Source organism: Hyperolius riggenbachi, chromosome 2 (genome assembly GCF_040937935.1).
Source record: "Hyperolius riggenbachi isolate aHypRig1 chromosome 2, aHypRig1.pri, whole genome shotgun sequence".
In the NCBI taxonomy this organism is placed as follows: Eukaryota; Metazoa; Chordata; class Amphibia; order Anura; family Hyperoliidae; genus Hyperolius; species Hyperolius riggenbachi.
In genome coordinates, this window is record NC_090647.1 from 9534857 (window position 1) to 9556447 (window position 21591).

The window sequence follows — 21591 nt, forward strand, 5'->3', positions numbered from 1 at the left end:
AAAAACATTTCTTAGTTACAGCTGATACAAAACCTGCAATAAATAGACAGTGTTTCTAATTCCTACTTTCATGGAAGCAAATATATTAACATATTGTGCTTTAAAATAAGCTTATATGCTGTGGCAGTCAGGTGACACAGGGAAGATATCAAATTTGTGATTAGACACAGATGTGGAAGAATTCGAAAGGCTCTCTAAATACATACATGGTGCATGTCTCTGCATGGTTTCCTTCTGTCCTGTGCAAGAGTTCAGCTCCACTTTAAAGCATCTGAATGACATTTATTTATATTTGCTGAAAAATCTACGTATCTCTTTTGAATGCTGAATGTACATATGGTGGTGTGCTCTAAGGCCTGGAACCCACTGAAAACAGCAAACGCAAAACGCTACCGCTAGAGTTTTGTCTGAGCGGTTTGCAAGCGGATTCATGCGCGTTTGCGGTCGCGTTTTGCAACATTGTATTTTTTTGCTCAGCGGTTGTGTAGCGTTTTGCGTTTTGCGTTTTTATCCTGATTGGTCCTGTGAATTATTTTTAATTTTGTTACAGTGTGCTGAACCGCAAAACGCTAGCAAAACCGCTCAGTTTAGGTTTTGCTGAGCGTTTCTGCTAGCGTTTCAATACTTTACATTGAAGCGCTAACGCTCCCAAAATGCTGCATGTCCTGCGTTTGCGTTTCTGGGAAACGCAAACGCTCCTGTGGAAGTTGCCCCATCCATTAACATCAGCTGAGCGTTTTGGCAAAACGCTAGCGTATCGCAGCGCTGCCAAAATGCTCAAAAAAACGCTCTTGTGGGTTCCAGCCCTCACATATAGGCAGTATACAGGAACAAAGTCTGAAGAAGGCTTATTAGCAGAAAGATTACTCTTTTTCTTTTAAGTCAATAAATGGTATCACCCTGATTCAAAACTCTCTGCTTTTGCTGATGGCTAAGATGGTACAATGCTCTAATGCTACAGGAAAGCAGAAGGATGCCAATTCATACACACTAGCATTGAGGTAGTAACATCTCAGGTGACAGTGACAGTTTAGCAATGAAAGGGAAGCATACAGCATTTTTATTCCAGGCTGCAGCAGTTCTCATAGATGGTCGGAGATGAAGGACAGAAAATGAGTCAGGAAAGAGTTAACTTAAGCAGAGAGGCGATCACTGGCTAGGAAGAAAAAAAAGCAATAAATTACGGCTAGATAAGAAAGTGTAATTTACAACTGCCGGGGTCAGACAGTGTCACAGCTCTAAAAGAGAAGGCGAAGAAACTAGCAGAAATGTTTGTGAATGCCTGCATTAGAACTCAGCGGAACTTAGTTTTATCTGCTTTGTAATGTAAATCCCTGGTATTTCTCACATCCACTTGTACTGTATGTTGATCCATATAAATAATTGGATCATCAGGTGACAGTTATGATTGATCCTGATTGTTATAACACATTAAGAAGTGAGAGGTGCAGGGATTGGGGAACTCTGGAATTCCTCTATTAGTGCAGAGCAGGGCGCTGGCTGGCTGCGCTGTGGGAACAGAGGAGATGATTTACTTTGACATATGACCTCTTCTCTCTCCAAGTCATGCCGCCCTTCTGATCTTATCTGATTTTATCGCCCTAGGCCGTGGCCTCTGTGGCCTTTGCAGAAATCCGGGCCTGCTTACACCCCGGCCTCTGTATAACTATGTACCACTTACACCCCGGCCTCTGTATAACTGATAGCCACTTACAGTTATCAGCCGTCTAGGATGTGCCCAGCTGTAAAGCAGTAACGCTCCTGGATTCTGATTGGGTGAATTATCTCTCCGCTTGTTTGCATATTTAGTACTAACTGTATGCAGCTTGTAATTGAGCCAATCAGAATCCGCAGAGGTTGTGTATGTAAGTGGATGTGGTTGGCCAGCTCTAAGTTGGATACTATTTGCAATAAGCGGAAGCTGTGCTGGACTCTGCTCTGTGTATCGGCGATGGCTTGTAATACAATGCTTCTCTTCAGTTTGACTTTAGATGGCCGGACGTCCAGGAGGAGGAGCGCCCTCTGGTGGAGACGGAGGAGCATGCAGCTGTTCTTCCCATACAGGCAGTGAAGACGGAGGAGGAAGAGGAGGAGCCAGAGCTGAAGCCCGCCCTCCAGGTTCCCGCCCGAAGTGACCAGAGCACACAGACCCAGGTACGTTCCCAGCATGCACCTCACCCAGCCTCCAGCTTTGCCTCATCTGCTAGTAAGGGCCAGATGTGTACTTTTTACTCCCCAAGGCCAACTGTCACCACCCACCCCAGACCAGCAGCATCTCAACCAACCCACCCCCTTCAGTATAGGTAGGCAAATGACCCCCCCCCCACTTCTGTGTAGGTAGCCAGATGCTTCCGTCCCCCCCCCCCCTTGCACTCTGCCAGGTAGCCAAATGCTTCCCCTAACCCCTTCCTCCCAGGTAGCCCGATGCTTCCCCCTCCCTCCCAGGTAGCCAGATGCTTCCCCTAACCCCTTCCTCCCTGGTGGCCAGATGCTTCCCCCTCCCAGGTAGCCTGATGCTTCCCCCTCCCAGGTAGCCTGATGCTTCCCCCTCCCTCCCAGGTAGCCTGATGCTTCCCCCTCCCTCCCAGGTAGCCAGATGATTCCCCTAACCCCTCCCTCCCAGGTAGCCAAATGCTTCCCCCTCCCTCCCAGGTAGCCAGATGCTTCTCCCCTCCCTCCCAGGTAGCCAGATGCTTCTCCCCTCCCTCCCAGGTTGCCTGATGCTTCTCCCCTCCCTCCCAGGTTGCCTGATGCTTCATCCTCCCTCCCCAGGTAGCCTGATGCTTCCCCTCCCTCCCCAGGTAGCCTGATGCTTCCCCCTCCCCTCCCTCCCCAGGTAGCCTGATGCTTCCCCCTCCCCTCCCTCCCCAGGTAGCCTAATGCTTCCCCCTCCCTCCCCAGGTAGCCTGATGCTTCCCTCTCCCTCCCAGGTAGCCTGATGCTTCCCTCTCCCTCCCATGTAGCCAAATGCTTCCCCCTCCCTCCCAGGTAGCCAAATGCTTCCCCCTCCCTCCCAGGTAGCCTGATGCTTCCCCCCTCTCCTCCCTCCCAGGTAGCCTGATGCTTCCCCCCTCCCCTCCCTCCCAGGTAGCCTGATGCTTCTCCCCTCCCTCCCAGGTAGCCTGATACTTTCCCCTCCCCTCCCTCCCCAGGTAGCCTGATGCTCCCCCTCCCTCCCAGGTAGCCAAATGCTTCCCCCTCCCTCCCAGGGAGCCTGATGCTTCCCCCCTCCCTCCCAGGGAGCCTGATGCTTCCCCCCCTCCCCTCCCTCCCAGGTAGCCTGATGCTTCCCCCTCCCCTCCCTCCTAGGTAGCCAGATGCTTCCCCCTCTCCCCTCCCTCCCAGGTAGCCTGATGCTTCCCCTCCTCCCCTCCCTCCCAGGTAGCCTGATGCTTCCCCCTCCCCTCCCTCCTAGGTAGCCAGATGCTTCCCCCCCCTCCCCTCCCTCCCAGGTTGCCTGATGCTTCCCCCTCCCCTCCCTCCCAGGTAGCCTGATGCTTCCCCCCTCCCTCCCCAGGTAGCCTGATGCTTCCCCTCCCCTCCCTCCCAGGTAGCCAAATGCTTCCCCCTCCTTCCCAGGTAGCCAGATGCTTCCCCCCTCCCCTCCCTCCCAGGTAGCCTGATGCTTCCCCCCCCTCCCCTCCCTCCCAGGTAGCCTGATGCTTCCCCCTCCCCTCCCTCCTAGGTAGCCTGATGCTTCCCCCTCCCCTCCCTCCTAGGTAGCCAGATGCTTCCCCCCCCTCCCCTCCCTCCCAGGTAGCCTGATGCTTCTCCCCTCCCTCCCAGGTAGCCTGATGCTTCCCCCCCTCCCCTCCCTCCCAGGTAGCCTGATGCTTCCCCCTCCCCTCCCTTCTAGGTAGCCAGATGCTTCCCCCCCTCCCCTCCCTCCCAGGTAGCCTGATGCTTCCCCCCCTCCCCTCCCTCCCAGGTAGCCTGATGCTTCCCCCTCCCCTCCCTCCTAGGTAGCCAAATGCTTCCCTCTCCCCTCCCTTCCAGGTAGCCAGATGCTTCCCCCTCCCTCCCCAGGGAGCCTGATGCTTCCCCTTCCCCTCCCTCCCAGGTAGCCTGATGTTTCCCCCTCCTTCCCAGGTAGCCAAATGCTTCCCCCTCCCAGGTAACCAGATGATTCCCCTAACCCTTCCCTCCCAGGTAGCCTGATGCTTCCCCCCTCCCTCCCAGGTAGCCTGATGCTTCCCCCCTCTCCTCCCTCCCAGGTAGCCTGATGCTTCCCCCCTCCCCTCCCTCCCAGGTAGCCTGATGCTTCCCCCTCCCCTCCCTTCCAGGTAGCCAGATGCTTCCCCCTCCCCTCCCTCCCAGGTAGCCAGATGCCTCCCCTCCCTCTCAGGTAGCCAGATGCTTCCCCCCTCCCTCCCAGGTAGCCAGATGCTTCCCCCCTCCCTCCCAGGTAGCCTGATGCTTCCCCCCTCCCTCCCAGGTAGCCTGATGCTTCCCCCCTCCCTCCCAGGTAGCCTGATGCTTCCCCCCTCCCTTCCAGGTAGCCTGATGCTTCCCCCTCCCTCCCAGGTAGCCTGATGCTTCCCCCTCCCTCCCAGGTAGCCTGATGCTTCCCCCTCCCTCCCAGGTAGCCTGATGCTTCCCCCTCCCTCCCAGGTAGCCTGATGCTTCCCCCTCCCCTCCCTCCCTCCCAGGTAGCCATATTCTTCCCCCCTCCCCTCCCTCCCCAGGTAGCCCAATGCTTCCCCCCCTCCCCTCCCTCCCCAGGTAGCCAGATGCTTCCCCCTACCTCGCTTATATTCAGATGCTCCCCCAACCCCTCCCTACCCACTGCAGCCACCACCATCTATCACTCACCCTCCCGCTCGTATCCAGCGCTGAAGCTTCCTCTTCCACCTTCCTCTCTGCGTCTGCCAGCTGCCGATGTGCATCTGTCCTCTCCGGCCCGCGTCACGTGATCTGCGAGTCACATGTGAGAGACAGATGCACAGCGGCAGCTGACGGAGGCAGAACGGAAAAGGAAGCTTCAGAGCTGGATACGAGCAGGAGGTAAGTGATAGACGGTGGCGGCTGCAGTGGGGAGAGGGGAGAAGCCTGCTATACTTTCTCTAATGTCAGAGTCCTATAGCCTATAAGATTACTGCCCCTTATTTAGCAGTTAAATCTGGCGCCCTAGGCCACTGCCTAGCTGGACTTGCCAGAAATCCGTCCCTGGGCCGGTAACCTACTGTATACTTACCATTATTTAGCTGTGACTCATATGAATATCACATCTATCCATTTAACTACTCTGCAGGATCTGTGATTTCTGACTGACCCCGCCTCTCGTACGGTCAGCGGACTGTGTGATCTCTGACTGACCCCGCCTCTCATACTGTCACCGCACTGTGTGATCTGACTGACCCCGCCTCTCGTACTGTCAGCAGACTGTGTGATCTCTGACTGACGCCACCTCTCGTACTGTCAGCAGACTGTGTGATCTCTGACCCCGCCTCTCGTACTGTCAGCAGACTGTGTGATCTCTGACTGACCCCGCCTCTCGTACTGTCACCGAACTATGCGATCTCTGACTGACCCCGCCTCTCGTACTGTCAGCAGACTGTGTGATCTTTGACTGAACCTGCCTCTCGTACTGTCAGCAGACTGTGTGATCTCTGACTGAACCTGCCTCTCGTACTATCAGCAGACTGTGTGATCTCTGACTGACCCCGCCTCTCGTACTGTCAGCAGACTGTGTGATCTCTGACTGACCGTGCCTCTCGTACTGTCAGCAGACTGTGTGATCTCTGACTGACCCCGCCTCGCGGACTGTGTGATCTCTGACTGACCCCGCCTCTCGTACTGTCAGCGGACTGTGTGATCTTTGACTGACCCCGCCTCTCGTACTGTCAGCAGACTGTGTGATCTCTGACTGACCCCGCCTCTCGTACTGTCAGCAGACTGTGTGATGTCTGACTGAACCTGCCTCTCGTACTGTCAGCGGACTGTGTGATCTCTGACTGAACCTGCCTCTCGTACTGTCAGCAGACCGTGTGATCTCTGACTGACCCCGCCTTGCGGACTGTGTGATCTCTGACTGACGCTGCCTCTCGTACTGCCTCTTGGACTGTCAGCGGACCGTGTGATCTCTGACTGACCCCGCCTCTCGTACTGTCAGCAGACTGTGTGATCTCTGACTGACCCCGCCTCTCGTACTGTCAGCAGACTGTGTGATCTCTGACCCCGCCTCTCGTACTGTCAGCGGACTGTGTGATCTCTGACTGACCCCGCCTCGCGGACTGTGTGATCTCTGACTGACCGCGCCTCGCGGACTGTGTGATCTCTGACTGACGCTGCCTCTCGTACTGCCTCTTGGACTGTCAGCGGACCGTGTGATCTCTGACTGACTCAGTCTCTCGTACTGTCAGCAGACTGTGTGATCTCTGACTGACCCCGTCTCTCGTACTGTCAGCAGACTGTGTGATCTCTGACTGACCCTGCCTCTCGTACTGTCAGCAGACTGTGTGATCTCTGACTGACCCCGTCTCTCGTACTGTCAGCAGACTGTGTGATCTCTGACTGACCCCGTCTCTCGTACTGTCAGCAGACTGTGTGATCTCTGACTGACCCCGTCTCTCGTACTGTCAGCAGACTGTGTGATCTCTGACTGACCCCGTCTCTCGTACTGTCAGCAGACTGTGTGATCTCTGACTGACCCCGCCTCTCGTACTGTCAGCAGACTGTGTGATCTCTGACTGACCCCGCCTCTCGTACTGTCAGCAGACTGTGTGATCTCTGACTGACCCTGCCTCTCGTACTGTCAGCAGACTGTGTGATCTCTGACTGACCCCGTCTCTCGTACTGTCAGCAGACTGTGTGATCTCTGACTGACCCCGCCTCTCGTCCTGTCAGCAGACTGTGTGATCTCTGACTGACCCCGTCTCTCGTACTGTCAGCAGACTGTGTGATCTCTGACTGACCCCGTCTCTCGTACTGTCAGCAGACTGTGTGATCTCTGACTGACCCTGCCTCTCGTACTGTCAGCAGACTGTGTGATCTCTGACTGACCCCGTCTCTCGTACTGTCAGCAGACTGTGTGATCTCTGACTGACCCCGCCTCTCGTCCTGTCAGCAGACTGTGTGATCTCTGACTGACCCCGTCTCTCGTACTGTCAGCAGACTGTGTGATCTCTGACTGACCCCGTCTCTCGTACTGTCAGCAGACTGTGTGATCTCTGACTGACCCCGCCTCTCGTACTGTCAGCGGACTGTGTGATCTCTGACTGACGCTGCCTCTCGTACTGCCTCTTGGACTGTCAGCGGACCGTGTGACTGCTAGGGTGCCGGCCTGGCAGTAGTGCCCCCCCTCCTATACTTTTAATGGGGAGATCCCCCCCCAGACAGGTCAGTAACGCCGGTGACCACACCAAGCACTGGTCGAGATGACGGCATGCGAGGGAGCTGATTTTGGCGCAGTGGCGTGTTGCTACTTTGGGTGCTGCACAAATTGGCTGAAGGAAAAGGTAATTCTGCTGCCGGCAGTAGCCGATGCCCTCATTACGTGTCTCCCCCAAGGTGCTCTAACTCAGAGGGGGGGGGGGGGGGGGGGGGGGTATTTATTACCGTCGGGGAGGAGTTTGTGCAGAAGCAGTGTGATCCGACTTTCAGCTTCACCCTGCACCACAATTGCCCACGATGGTAATAAATGTGCCGGACTCCATGACCCTGCAGATCAGAGAGACCTACTCTTGCAGTTTTGTTTTATGCCTCAAGTCAGGACTCAGACGAGCCCCATATATCCACCTGTAGTCCGGCAGTGTATGATGATGTCACCATTTTACCCCTTCCTGTTCCTGTCTATACTGTATACTGTACACCAGGTGTGATATCTCTGCATCCCTGTATGACAGCTATACTCACATGACTTGTAGATCAGGTCTGATCATTGTTCTGTGCTGTCCTTCCTGTTCCTGTCTATACTGTACACCAGCTGTGATATCTCTGCATCCCTGTGTGACAGCTTTACTCACATGACTTGTAGATCAGGTCTGATCATTGTTCTGTGCTGTCCTTCCTGTTCCTGTCTATACTGTACACCAGCTGTGATATCTCTGCATCCCTGTGTGACAGCTTTACTCACATGACTTGTAGATCAGGTGTGATCATTGCTCTGTGCTGTCCCTCCTGTTCCTGTGTATACTGTATACACTGTACACCAGCTGTGATATCTCTGCATCCCTGTGTGACAGCTTTACCCACATGACTTGTAGATCAGGTGTGATCATTGCTCTGTGCTGTCCTTCCTGTTCCTGTCTATACTGTATACGGTGTACACCAGCTCTGATATCTCTGCATCCCTGTATGACCGCTTTACTCACATGGCTTGTAGGTCAGGTCTGATCATTGCTCTGTGCTGTCCCTCCTGTTCCTGTGTATACTGTATACACTGTACACCAGCTGTGATATCTCTGCATCCCTGTGTGATAGCTTTACTCACATGACTTGTAGATCTGGTCTGATCATTGTTCTGTGCTGTCCTTCCTGTTCCTGTGTATACTGTATACACTGTACACCAGCTGTGATATCTCTGCATCCCTGTGTGACAGCTTTACTCACATGACTTGTAGATCAGGTCTGATCATTGTTATGTGCTGTCCTTCCTGTTCCTGTCTACACTGTATACTGTACACCAGGTGTGATATCTCTGCATCCCTGTATGACAGCTATACTCACATGACTTGTAGATCAGGTCTGATCATTGTTCTGTGCTGTCCTTCCTGTTACTGTACACCAGCTGTGATATCTCTGCATCCCTGTGTGACAGCTTTACTCACATGACTTGTAGATCAGGTCTGATCATTGTTCTGTGCTGTCCTTCCTGTTCCTGTCTATACTGTATACTGTACACCAGCTGTGATATCTCTGCATCCCTGTATGACAGCTATACTCACATGACTTGTAGATCAGGTCTGATCATTGTTCTGTGCTGTCCTTCCTGTTCCTGTCTATACTGTATACACTGTACACCAGCTGTGATATCTCTGCATCCCTGTATGACAGCTATACTCACATGACTTGTAGATCAGGTCTGATCATTGCTCTGTGCTGCCCTTCCTGTTCCTGTCTATACTGTACACCAGCTGTGATATCTCTGCATTCCTGTGTGACAGCTTTACTCACATGACTTGTACATCAGGTGTGATCATTGCTCTGTGCTGTCCCTCCTGTTCCTGTGTATACTGTATACACTGTACACCAGCTGTGATATCTCTGCATCCCCGTGTGACAGCTTTACCCACATGACTTGTAGATCTGGTCTGATCATTGCTCTGTGCTGTCCTTCCTGTTCCAGCCTATTCTGTATACTGTACACCAGCTGTGATATCTCTGCATCTCTGTGTGACCGCTTTACTCATATGACTTGTAGATCAGGTCTGAGCATTGCTCTGTGCTGCCCTTCCTGTTCCTGTCTATACTGTATACTGTACACCAGCTGTGATATCTCTGCATCCTTGTGTGACAGCTTTACTCACATGACTTGTAGATCAGGTCTGACCATTGCTCTGTGCTGTCCTTCCTGTTCCTGTCTATACTGTATACTGTACACCAGCTGTGATATCTCTGCATCCCTGTATGACAGCTATACTCACATGACTTGTAGATCAGGTCTGACCATTGCTGTGTGCTGTCCTTCCTGTTCCTGTCTACACTGTATACACTGTACACCAGCTGTGATATCTCTGCATCCCTGTGTGACAGCTTTACTCACATGGCTTGTAGATCAGGTCTGATCATTGCTCTGTGCTGCCCTTCCTGTTCCTGTCTATACTGTATACACTGTACACCAGCTGTGATATCTCTGCATCCCTGTGTGACAGCTTTACCCAAATGACTTGTAGATCAGGTCTGATCATTGCCCTGTACTGTCCTTCCTGTCTATACTGTATACTGTGCACACCAGCTGTGATATCTCTGCATCCCTGTGTGACAGCTTTACTCACATGACTTGTAGATCAGGTCTGATCATTGTTCTGTGCTGTCCTTCCTGTTCCTGTCTATACTGTATACTGTGTACACTGTACACCAGCTGTGATATCTCTGCATCCCAGTGTGACAGCTTTACTCACATGACTCTGCATCCCTGTGTGACAGCTTTACTCACATGACTTGTAGATCAGGTCTGATCATTGCCCTGTGCTGTGCTTCCTGTTCCTGTCTATACTGTATACACTGTACACCAGCTCTGATATCTCTGCATCCCTGTGTGACAGCTTTACCCACATGACTTGTAGATCAGGTCTGATCATTGCTCTGAGCTGCCCTTCCTGTTCCTGTATATACTGTATACACTGTACACCATCTGTGATATCTCTGCATCCCTGTGTGACAGCTTTACTCACATGACTTGTAGATCAGGTCTGATCATTGCTCTGTGCTGTCCTCCCTGTTCCTGTCTATACTGTATACTGTACACCAGCTGTGATATCTCTGCATCCCTGTGTGACAGCTTTACCCAAATGACTTGTAGATCAGGTCTGATCATTGCCCTGTACTGTCCTTCCTGTCTATACTGTATACTGTGTACTGTGTACACCAGCTCTGATATCTCTGCATCCCTGTGTGACAGCTTTACCCAAATGACTTGTAGATCAGGTCTGATCATTGCCCTGTACTGTCCTTCCTGTCTATACTGTATACTGTGTACACCAGCTCTGATATCTCTGCATCCCTGTGTGACAGCTTTACTCACATGACTTGTAGATCAGGTCTGATCATTGCTCTGTGCTGTCCTTCCTGTTCCAGCCTATTCTGTATACTGTACACCAGCTGTGATATCTCTGCATCTCTGTGTGACAGCTTTACTCATATGACTTGTAGATCAGGTCTGAGCATTGCTCTGTGCTGCCCTTCCTGTTCCTGTCTATACTGTATACTGTACACCAGCTGTGATATCTCTGCATCCCTGTGTGACAGCTTTACCCACATGACTTGTAGATCAGGTGTGATCATTGCTCTGTGCTGTCCTTCCTGTTCCTGTGTATACTGTATACGGTGTACACCAGCTGTGATATCTCTGCATCCCTGTGTGACAGCTTTACCCACATGACTTGTAGATCAGGTCTGATCATTGTTCTGTGCTGTCCTTCCTGTTCCTGTCTATACTGTATACTGTACACCAGCTGTAATATCTCTGCATCCCTGTGTGACAGCTTTACTCACATGACTTGTAGATCAGGTCTGATCATTGTTCTGTGCTGTCCTTCCTGTTCCTGTCTATACTGTACACCAGCTGTGATATCTCTGCATCCCTGTGTGACAGCTTTACTCACATGACTTGTAGATCAGGTGTGATCATTGCTCTGTGCTGTCCCTCCTGTTCCTGTGTATACTGTATACACTGTACACCAGCTGTGATATCTCTGCATCCCTGTGTGACAGCTTTACCCACATGACTTGTAGATCAGGTGTGATCATTGCTCTGTGCTGTCCTTCCTGTTCCTGTCTATACTGTATACGGTGTACACCAGCTCTGATATCTCTGCATCCCTGTATGACCGCTTTACTCACATGGCTTGTAGGTCAGGTCTGATCATTGCTCTGTGCTGTCCCTCCTGTTCCTGTGTATACTGTATACACTGTACACCAGCTGTGATATCTCTGCATCCCTGTGTGATAGCTTTACTCACATGACTTGTAGATCTGGTCTGATCATTGTTCTGTGCTGTCCTTCCTGTTCCTGTGTATACTGTATACACTGTACACCAGCTGTGATATCTCTGCATCCCTGTGTGACAGCTTTACTCACATGACTTGTAGATCAGGTCTGATCATTGTTATGTGCTGTCCTTCCTGTTCCTGTCTACACTGTATACTGTACACCAGGTGTGATATCTCTGCATCCCTGTATGACAGCTATACTCACATGACTTGTAGATCAGGTCTGATCATTGTTCTGTGCTGTCCTTCCTGTTACTGTACACCAGCTGTGATATCTCTGCATCCCTGTGTGACAGCTTTACTCACATGACTTGTAGATCAGGTCTGATCATTGTTCTGTGCTGTCCTTCCTGTTCCAGCCTATTCTGTATACTGTACACCAGCTGTGATATCTCTGCATCTCTGTGTGACCGCTTTACTCATATGACTTGTAGATCAGGTCTGAGCATTGCTCTGTGCTGCCCTTCCTGTTCCTGTCTATACTGTATACTGTACACCAGCTGTGATATCTCTGCATCCCTGTATGACAGCTATACTCACATGACTTGTAGATCAGGTCTGACCATTGCTGTGTGCTGTCCTTCCTGTTCCTGTCTACACTGTATACACTGTACACCAGCTGTGATATCTCTGCATCCCTGTGTGACAGCTTTACTCACATGGCTTGTAGATCAGGTCTGATCATTGCTCTGTGCTGCCCTTCCTGTTCCTGTCTATACTGTATACACTGTACACCAGCTGTGATATCTCTGCATCCCTGTGTGACAGCTTTACCCAAATGACTTGTAGATCAGGTCTGATCATTGCCCTGTACTGTCCTTCCTGTCTATACTGTATACTGTGCACACCAGCTGTGATATCTCTGCATCCCTGTGTGACAGCTTTACTCACATGACTTGTAGATCAGGTCTGATCATTGTTCTGTGCTGTCCTTCCTGTTCCTGTCTATACTGTATACTGTGTACACTGTACACCAGCTGTGATATCTCTGCATCCCAGTGTGACAGCTTTACTCACATGACTCTGCATCCCTGTGTGACAGCTTTACTCACATGACTTGTAGATCAGGTCTGATCATTGCCCTGTGCTGTGCTTCCTGTTCCTGTCTATACTGTATACACTGTACACCAGCTCTGATATCTCTGCATCCCTGTGTGACAGCTTTACCCACATGACTTGTAGATCAGGTCTGATCATTGCTCTGAGCTGCCCTTCCTGTTCCTGTATATACTGTATACACTGTACACCATCTGTGATATCTCTGCATCCCTGTGTGACAGCTTTGCTCACATGACTTGTAGATCAGGTCTGATCATTGCTCTGTGCTGTCCTCCCTGTTCCTGTCTATACTGTATACTGTACACCAGCTGTGATATCTCTGCATCCCTGTGTGACAGCTTTACCCAAATGACTTGTAGATCAGGTCTGATCATTGCCCTGTACTGTCCTTCCTGTCTATACTGTATACTGTGTACTGTGTACACCAGCTCTGATATCTCTGCATCCCTGTGTGACAGCTTTACCCAAATGACTTGTAGATCAGGTCTGATCATTGCCCTGTACTGTCCTTCCTGTCTATACTGTATACTGTGTACTGTGTACACCAGCTCTGATATCTCTGCATCCCTGTGTGACAGCTTTACTCACATGACTTGTAGATCAGGTCTGATCATTGCTCTGTGCTGTCCTTCCTGTTCCAGCCTATTCTGTATACTGTACACCAGCTGTGATATCTCTGCATCTCTGTGTGACAGCTTTACTCATATGACTTGTAGATCAGGTCTGAGCATTGCTCTGTGCTGCCCTTCCTGTTCCTGTCTATACTGTATACTGTACACCAGCTGTGATATCTCTGCATCCCTGTGTGACAGCTTTACCCACATGACTTGTAGATCAGGTGTGATCATTGCTCTGTGCTGTCCTTCCTGTTCCTGTCTATACTGTATACGGTGTACACCAGCTGTGATATCTCTGCATCCCTGTGTGACAGCTTTACCCACATGACTTGTAGATCAGGTCTGATCATTGTTCTGTGCTGTCCTTCCTGTTCCTGTCTATACTGTATACTGTACACCAGCTGTAATATCTCTGCATCCCTGTGTGACAGCTTTACTCACATGACTTGTAGATCAGGTCTGATCATTGTTCTGTACTGTCCTTCCTGTTCCTGTCTATACTGTATACTGTATACACTGTACACCAGCTGTGATATCTCTGCATCCCTGTGTGACAGCTTTACCCAAATGACTTGTAGATCAGGTCTGATCATTGCCCTGTACTGTCCTTCCTGTCTATACTGTATACTGTGTACTGTGTACACCAGCTCTGATATCTCTGCATCCCTGTGTGACAGCTTTACTCACATGACTTGTAGATCAGGTCTGATCATTGCTCTGTGCTGTCCTTCCTGTTCCAGCCTATTCTGTATACTGTACACCAGCTGTGATATCTCTGCATCTCTGTGTGACAGCTTTACTCATATGACTTGTAGATCAGGTCTGAGCATTGCTCTGTGCTGCCCTTCCTGTTCCTGTCTATACTGTATACTGTACACCAGCTGTGATATCTCTGCATCCCTGTGTGACAGCTTTACCCACATGACTTGTAGATCAGGTGTGATCATTGCTCTGTGCTGTCCTTCCTGTTCCTGTCTATACTGTATACGGTGTACACCAGCTGTGATATCTCTGCATCCCTGTGTGACAGCTTTACCCACATGACTTGTAGATCAGGTCTGATCATTGTTCTGTGCTGTCCTTCCTGTTCCTGTCTATACTGTATACTGTACACCAGCTGTAATATCTCTGCATCCCTGTGTGACAGCTTTACTCACATGACTTGTAGATCAGGTCTGATCATTGTTCTGTACTGTCCTTCCTGTTCCTGTCTATACTGTATACTGTATACACTGTACACCAGCTGTGATATCTCTGCATCCCTGTGTGACAGCTTTACTCACATGACTTGTAGATCAGGTCTGATCATTGTTCTGTGCTGTCCTTCCTGTTCCTGTCTATACTGTACACCAGCTGTGATATCTCTGCATCCCTGTGTGACAGCTTTACTCATATGACTTGTAGATCAGGTCTGATCATTGTTCTGTGCTGTCCTTCCTGTTCCTGTCTATACTGTATACTGTACACCAGCTGTGATATCTCTGCATCCCTGTATGACAGCTATACTCACATGACTTGTAGATCAGGTCTGATCATTGTTCTGTGCTGTCCTTCCTGTTCCTGTGTATACTGTATACACTGTACACCAGCTGTGATATCTCTGCATCCCTGTATGACAGCTATACTCACATGACTTGTAGATCAGGTCTGATCATTGTTCTGTGCTGTCCTTCCTGTTACTGTACACCAGCTGTGATATCTCTGCATCCCTGTGTGACAGCTTTACTCACATGACTTGTAGATCAGGTCTGATCATTGTTCTGTGCTGTCCTTCCTGTTCCAGCCTATTCTGTATACTGTACACCAGCTGTGATATCTCTGCATCTCTGTGTGACCGCTTTACTCATATGACTTGTAGATCAGGTCTGAGCATTGCTCTGTGCTGCCCTTCCTGTTCCTGTCTATACTGTATACTGTACACCAGCTGTGATATCTCTGCATCCCTGTATGACAGCTATACTCACATGACTTGTAGATCAGGTCTGACCATTGCTGTGTGCTGTCCTTCCTGTTCCTGTCTACACTGTATACACTGTACACCAGCTGTGATATCTCTGCATCCCTGTGTGACAGCTTTACTCACATGGCTTGTAGATCAGGTCTGATCATTGCTCTGTGCTGCCCTTCCTGTTCCTGTCTATACTGTATACACTGTACACCAGCTGTGATATCTCTGCATCCCTGTGTGACAGCTTTACCCAAATGACTTGTAGATCAGGTCTGATCATTGCCCTGTACTGTCCTTCCTGTCTATACTGTATACTGTGCACACCAGCTGTGATATCTCTGCATCCCTGTGTGACAGCTTTACTCACATGACTTGTAGATCAGGTCTGATCATTGTTCTGTGCTGTCCTTCCTGTTCCTGTCTATACTGTATACTGTGTACACTGTACACCAGCTGTGATATCTCTGCATCCCAGTGTGACAGCTTTACTCACATGACTCTGCATCCCTGTGTGACAGCTTTACTCACATGACTTGTAGATCAGGTCTGATCATTGCCCTGTGCTGTGCTTCCTGTTCCTGTCTATACTGTATACACTGTACACCAGCTCTGATATCTCTGCATCCCTGTGTGACAGCTTTACCCACATGACTTGTAGATCAGGTCTGATCATTGCTCTGAGCTGCCCTTCCTGTTCCTGTATATACTGTATACACTGTACACCATCTGTGATATCTCTGCATCCCTGTGTGACAGCTTTGCTCACATGACTTGTAGATCAGGTCTGATCATTGCTCTGTGCTGTCCTCCCTGTTCCTGTCTATACTGTATACTGTACACCAGCTGTGATATCTCTGCATCCCTGTGTGACAGCTTTACCCAAATGACTTGTAGATCAGGTCTGATCATTGCCCTGTACTGTCCTTCCTGTCTATACTGTATACTGTGTACTGTGTACACCAGCTCTGATATCTCTGCATCCCTGTGTGACAGCTTTACCCAAATGACTTGTAGATCAGGTCTGATCATTGCCCTGTACTGTCCTTCCTGTCTATACTGTATACTGTGTACTGTGTACACCAGCTCTGATATCTCTGCATCCCTGTGTGACAGCTTTACTCACATGACTTGTAGATCAGGTCTGATCATTGCTCTGTGCTGTCCTTCCTGTTCCAGCCTATTCTGTATACTGTACACCAGCTGTGATATCTCTGCATCTCTGTGTGACAGCTTTACTCATATGACTTGTAGATCAGGTCTGAGCATTGCTCTGTGCTGCCCTTCCTGTTCCTGTCTATACTGTATACTGTACACCAGCTGTGATATCTCTGCATCCCTGTGTGACAGCTTTACCCACATGACTTGTAGATCAGGTGTGATCATTGCTCTGTGCTGTCCTTCCTGTTCCTGTCTATACTGTATACGGTGTACACCAGCTGTGATATCTCTGCATCCCTGTGTGACAGCTTTACCCACATGACTTGTAGATCAGGTCTGATCATTGTTCTGTGCTGTCCTTCCTGTTCCTGTCTATACTGTATACTGTACACCAGCTGTAATATCTCTGCATCCCTGTGTGACAGCTTTACTCACATGACTTGTAGATCAGGTCTGATCATTGTTCTGTACTGTCCTTCCTGTTCCTGTCTATACTGTATACTGTATACACTGTACACCAGCTGTGATATCTCTGCATCCCTGTGTGACAGCTTTACTCACATGACTTGTAGATCAGGTCTGATCATTGTTCTGTGCTGTCCTTCCTGTTCCTGTCTATACTGTACACCAGCTGTGATATCTCTGCATCCCTGTGTGACAGCTTTACTCATATGACTTGTAGATCAGGTCTGATCATTGTTCTGTGCTGTCCTTCCTGTTCCTGTCTATACTGTATACTGTACACCAGCTGTGATATCTCTGCATCCCTGTATGACAGCTATACTCACATGACTTGTAGATCAGGTCTGATCATTGTTCTGTGCTGTCCTTCCTGTTCCTGTGTATACTGTATACACTGTACACCAGCTGTGATATCTCTGCATCCCTGTATGACAGCTATACTCACATGACTTGTAGATCAGGTCTGATCATTGCTCTGTGCTGCCCTTCCTGTTCCTGTCTATACTGTACACCAGCTGTGATATCTCTGCATCTCTGTGTGACAGCTTTACTCATATGACTTGTAGATCAGGTCTGAGCATTGCTCTGTGCTGCCCTTCCTGTTCCTGTCTATACTGTATACTGTACACCAGCTGTGATATCTCTGCATCCTTGTGTGACAGCTTTACTCACATGACTTGTAGATCAGGTCTGACCATTGCTCTGTGCTGTCCTTCCTGTTCCTGTCTATACTGTATACACTGTACACCAGCTGTGATATCTCTGCATCCCTGTGTGACAGCTTTACTCACATGGCTTGTAGATCAGGTCTGATCATTGCTCTGTGCTGCCCTTCCTGTTCCTGTCTATACTGTATACACTGTACACCAGCTGTGATATCTCTGCATCCCTGTGTGACAGCTTTACTCACATGACTTGTAGATCAGGTCTGATCATTGTTCTGTGCTGTCCTTCCTGTTCCTGTCTATACTGTATACTGTGTACACTGTACACCAGCTGTGATATCTCTGCATCCCCGTGTGACAGCTTTACTCACATGACTCTGCATCCCTGTGTGACAGCTTTACTCACATGACTTGTAGATCAGGTCTGATCATTGCCCTGTGCTGTGCTTCCTGTTCCTGTCTATACTGTATACACTGTACACCAGCTCTGATATCTCTGCATCCCTGTGTGACAGCTTTACTCACATGACTTGTAGATCAGGTCTGATCATTGCTCTGAGCTGCCCTTCCTGTTCCTGTATATACTGTATACGGTGTACACCAGCTGTGATATCTCTGCATCCCTGTGTGACAGCTTTACCCACATGACTTGTAGATCAGGTCTGATCATTGCTCTGAGCTTCCTGTTCCTGTGTACACTGTACACCATCTGTGATATCTCTGCATCCCTGTGTGACAGCTTTACTAACATGACTTGTAGGTCAGGTCTGATCATTGCTCTGTGCTGTCCTTCCTGTCTATACTGTGTACTGTGTACACCAGCTCTGATATCTCTGCATCCCTGTGTGACAGCTTTTTGTATGTGTTTGTGTGTTGCTTTGATATGATTTTTTTTTTGCTGTAAGTGTCGCTCTTTTTGTCTTCCAGAACACAAGGCCGGGTCGGGTGCAGCAGCAGATGTTGCGGGAGCTCAGGCGGTGCCGGAGAAGTGCAGCCCATGCTCAGCAGGAAAGAGACTGTATGAGGGCCGCGCTGGACCACCTGACAGAGGAGATGAAGCAGCTGAAAGAAATGGTGGCCACCCTCTGTGCTGGTGCCGCCTCCGGTGTGTGCCCGCCCCCTCCACAGCCCAATGCCATTCTAGTACAGAATTCCTGTCCGGTGTGGAGTCCGGCCTCCGAGGAGCAGCACTATGCAGAATCAGACCGCGCCTCTCCAGAGAGCAGCTTGCAGTGCATGTACAGATCTCCACTGGACGCTGCGTCTGATCAGAGTCGGGATCACGTCTCTTGGATGTACCGGAATTCCCCTCACGAGGAAGACGATATGATACCTACAACCACCATCAAAAGGGAAGAGGAAGAGGAGGAACTAGAAGAAAGTCCCTCCCCTGAGCTTCCGTTCTATAGATATCCCCAGTATGTGTCACTACAGACTGGGGAGCGTCTGCCCAATATCGCCATGGTGCCCCTCAGCGTGGACAGGGAGTGGACCCTGCTGGCTCGCTGCGCCGGGAAGCCAGGAAGATTTGCCGCTCTTGTTTTCCGCGCCCTTGTCCCCTTCGAAATCTACAAGACTTGGGTGAACCGTGTCAACCTTGACGGCCTGCGGGGGCGGAAGGGGATCCCGCTGAACGTCAAGCAACGAGTGATGATGATTGTGGAACGCCACTTCAATCTGAGGAAATGTGATCATAGCGAAATACGCAACCGTCTGAACGAACAGCTGCGCACCAGGCGCAAGAGCGACAACCACCCGCCATCGCTCCTCTAACACACCCGTCATGGAAGGATGAGACATTGCCATAGATGGTTACAGAAACCCACCATTCAGGCCTCTCCGCTGCACTTGCACAGCTTAGCTGGAGGTGTGTCATTTTATGCTCCACCCCTAGTAACGTGGAATTACCCAGCATGCCCAGCAGTAACTAGATGCTTACCAAATGTGGGAAAACCGAACGATTGCTTGTATCGTATTCTTGTACTTGTTTGAGCGAAACGGAAGGACAGATTAACCCTTGTTAAAAGATTACCAGACCGTAAGGCCGCCTCTGCATCTGCATACCCCTCCTCTGCTTCTGTCCCCTCCTCCTCCTTCCCAGCCTACCACGCCCCTCCTCGGACTCCTCCATACCTGTCCCACAATACATGTTCAGGCGCGGTTCCGGAAGACTGCCAGGGGTACTTTCATGTAACCCTCTGTGGTAATGCCCGGGGCATGTTCACAGAAAGGGGTGGAGTTCAGTCATGAGGAAGTGGGCGGGACCTTTTGCCGCTCCAGGATCAGGCAACACCGTGAAGGAAAGGTGGGGGGTGGAGCCCAGAATAATAGGTAAGTATGCTTTGTTTTTTCCAAGGGAACCTGAAGTGAGAGGGATATGGAGGCTACCATATTTTTTATTTATAAGCAATACCAGTTGCCTGGCTGTCCTGCTGTTCTTTTTGGCTGCAGTAGTGGCTGAATCATACCCCTGGAACAAGCATGCTGTTAATATAGACACACTTCAGTCAGAGCGCCTGATCTGCTGCATGCTTGTTCAGGGGCTGTGACTGAAAGTATTAGAGGCAGAGGATCAGTAGGATTGCCGGGCAATTTTAATTTAAAAGGAAATAAATATGGCAGCCTCCATATTCCCCTGCAGAGCATGTGACCTGCCTGGCAGTGTATATTGTCATGCCGCGGCTGTTGCCTGGGAACTGACAGAACAAGGATCGGTCAAGAGGACCCAGTAAGTACCCTCTTCCTGTATGAGTAATCAGCAGCCTGTAGCAGGAAGCATTATACGTCGCTCACCCCTGCAGTAATCAGCCACCTCTGTGTATATTCCCTTCTGCTATAGAAGGATTTCAGGATGACTCTCTTCTCATTGATCTGGAGCATCTGACGCATAGACTGTATTTGGGCTACGGAGCCCCCCTTGTGTTCCAGGCTTCTGTGTCCGGGGATCCTGGAGGACATGCTCTCTGCTTTCTATAATTTGTTATTCTTGTCAATAAAGGAAGATTTTTCATCTCTCCTCTCTGTACAGTTATTGCCTGATCATTGCGATCCGACTCTTGTGTTGCTGTACATTACTAGTCTGTCCCTATACATTACTCCTCTGTCCCTATACACTAATCCTTTGTCCCTATACATTACTCGTCTGTATCCATACATTACTAGTCTGTCCCTATACATTACTCCTCTGTCCCTATACATTAATCCTTTGTCCCTATACATTACTCGTCTGTATCCATACATTACTAGTCTGTCCCTATACATTACTCCTCTGTCCCTATACATTAATCCTTTGTCCCTATACATTACTCGTCTGTATCCATACATTACTAGTCTGTCCCTATACATTACTCCTCTGTCCCTATACATTAATCCTTTGTCCCTATACATTACTCGTCTGTATCCATACATTACTAGTCTGTCCCTATACATTACTCCTCTGTCCCTATACATTAATCCTTTGTCCCTATACATTACTCGTCTGTATCCATGCATTACTCTTCTGTCACTACAGTGGTGTGAAAAACTATTTGCCCCCTTCCTGATTTCTTATTCTTTTGCATGTTAGTCACACTTAAATGTTTCTGCTCATCAAAAACCGTTAACTATTAGTCAAAGATAACATAATTGAACACAAAATGCAGTTTTAAATTATGGTTTTTATTATTTAGTGAGAAAAAAAAACTCAAAACCTACATGGCCCTGTGTGAAAAAGAAATTGCCCCCTGAACCTAATAACTGGTTGGGCCACCCTTAGCAGCAATAACTGCAATCAAGCGTTTACTTGCAACAAGTCTTTTACAGCGCTCTGGAGGAATTTTGGCCCACTCATCTTTGCAGAATTGTTGTCATTCAGCTTTATTTGAGGGTTTTCTAGCATGAACCGCCTTTTTAAGGTCATGCCACAACATCTCAATAGGATTCAGGTCAGGACTTTGACTGGGCCACTCCAAAGTCTTCATTTTGTTTTTCTTCAGCCATTCAGAGGTGGATTTGCTGGTGTGTTTTGGGTCATTGTCCTGCTGCAGCACCC

The 21591-nt window shown here is 49.5% G+C and overlaps 1 protein-coding gene across 2 annotated transcripts in view; it reads left to right on the forward strand.

The window, feature by feature from the left end:
- Positions 1-20578, forward strand: part of LOC137545349 (uncharacterized) — a 39824-nt gene extending 19246 nt beyond the window's left edge. For both annotated transcript variants that reach the window (XM_068266477.1, XM_068266478.1), the window contains 2 exons: positions 1981-2154; positions 18489-20578. In XM_068266477.1, the coding sequence (XP_068122578.1) occupies positions 1981-2154; positions 18489-19334 (1020 nt within the window). In that variant the 3' untranslated portion in view covers positions 19335-20578. The remainder of the gene's footprint in view (positions 1-1980; positions 2155-18488) is intronic.
- Positions 20579-21591: the final 1013 nt, after the last annotated feature.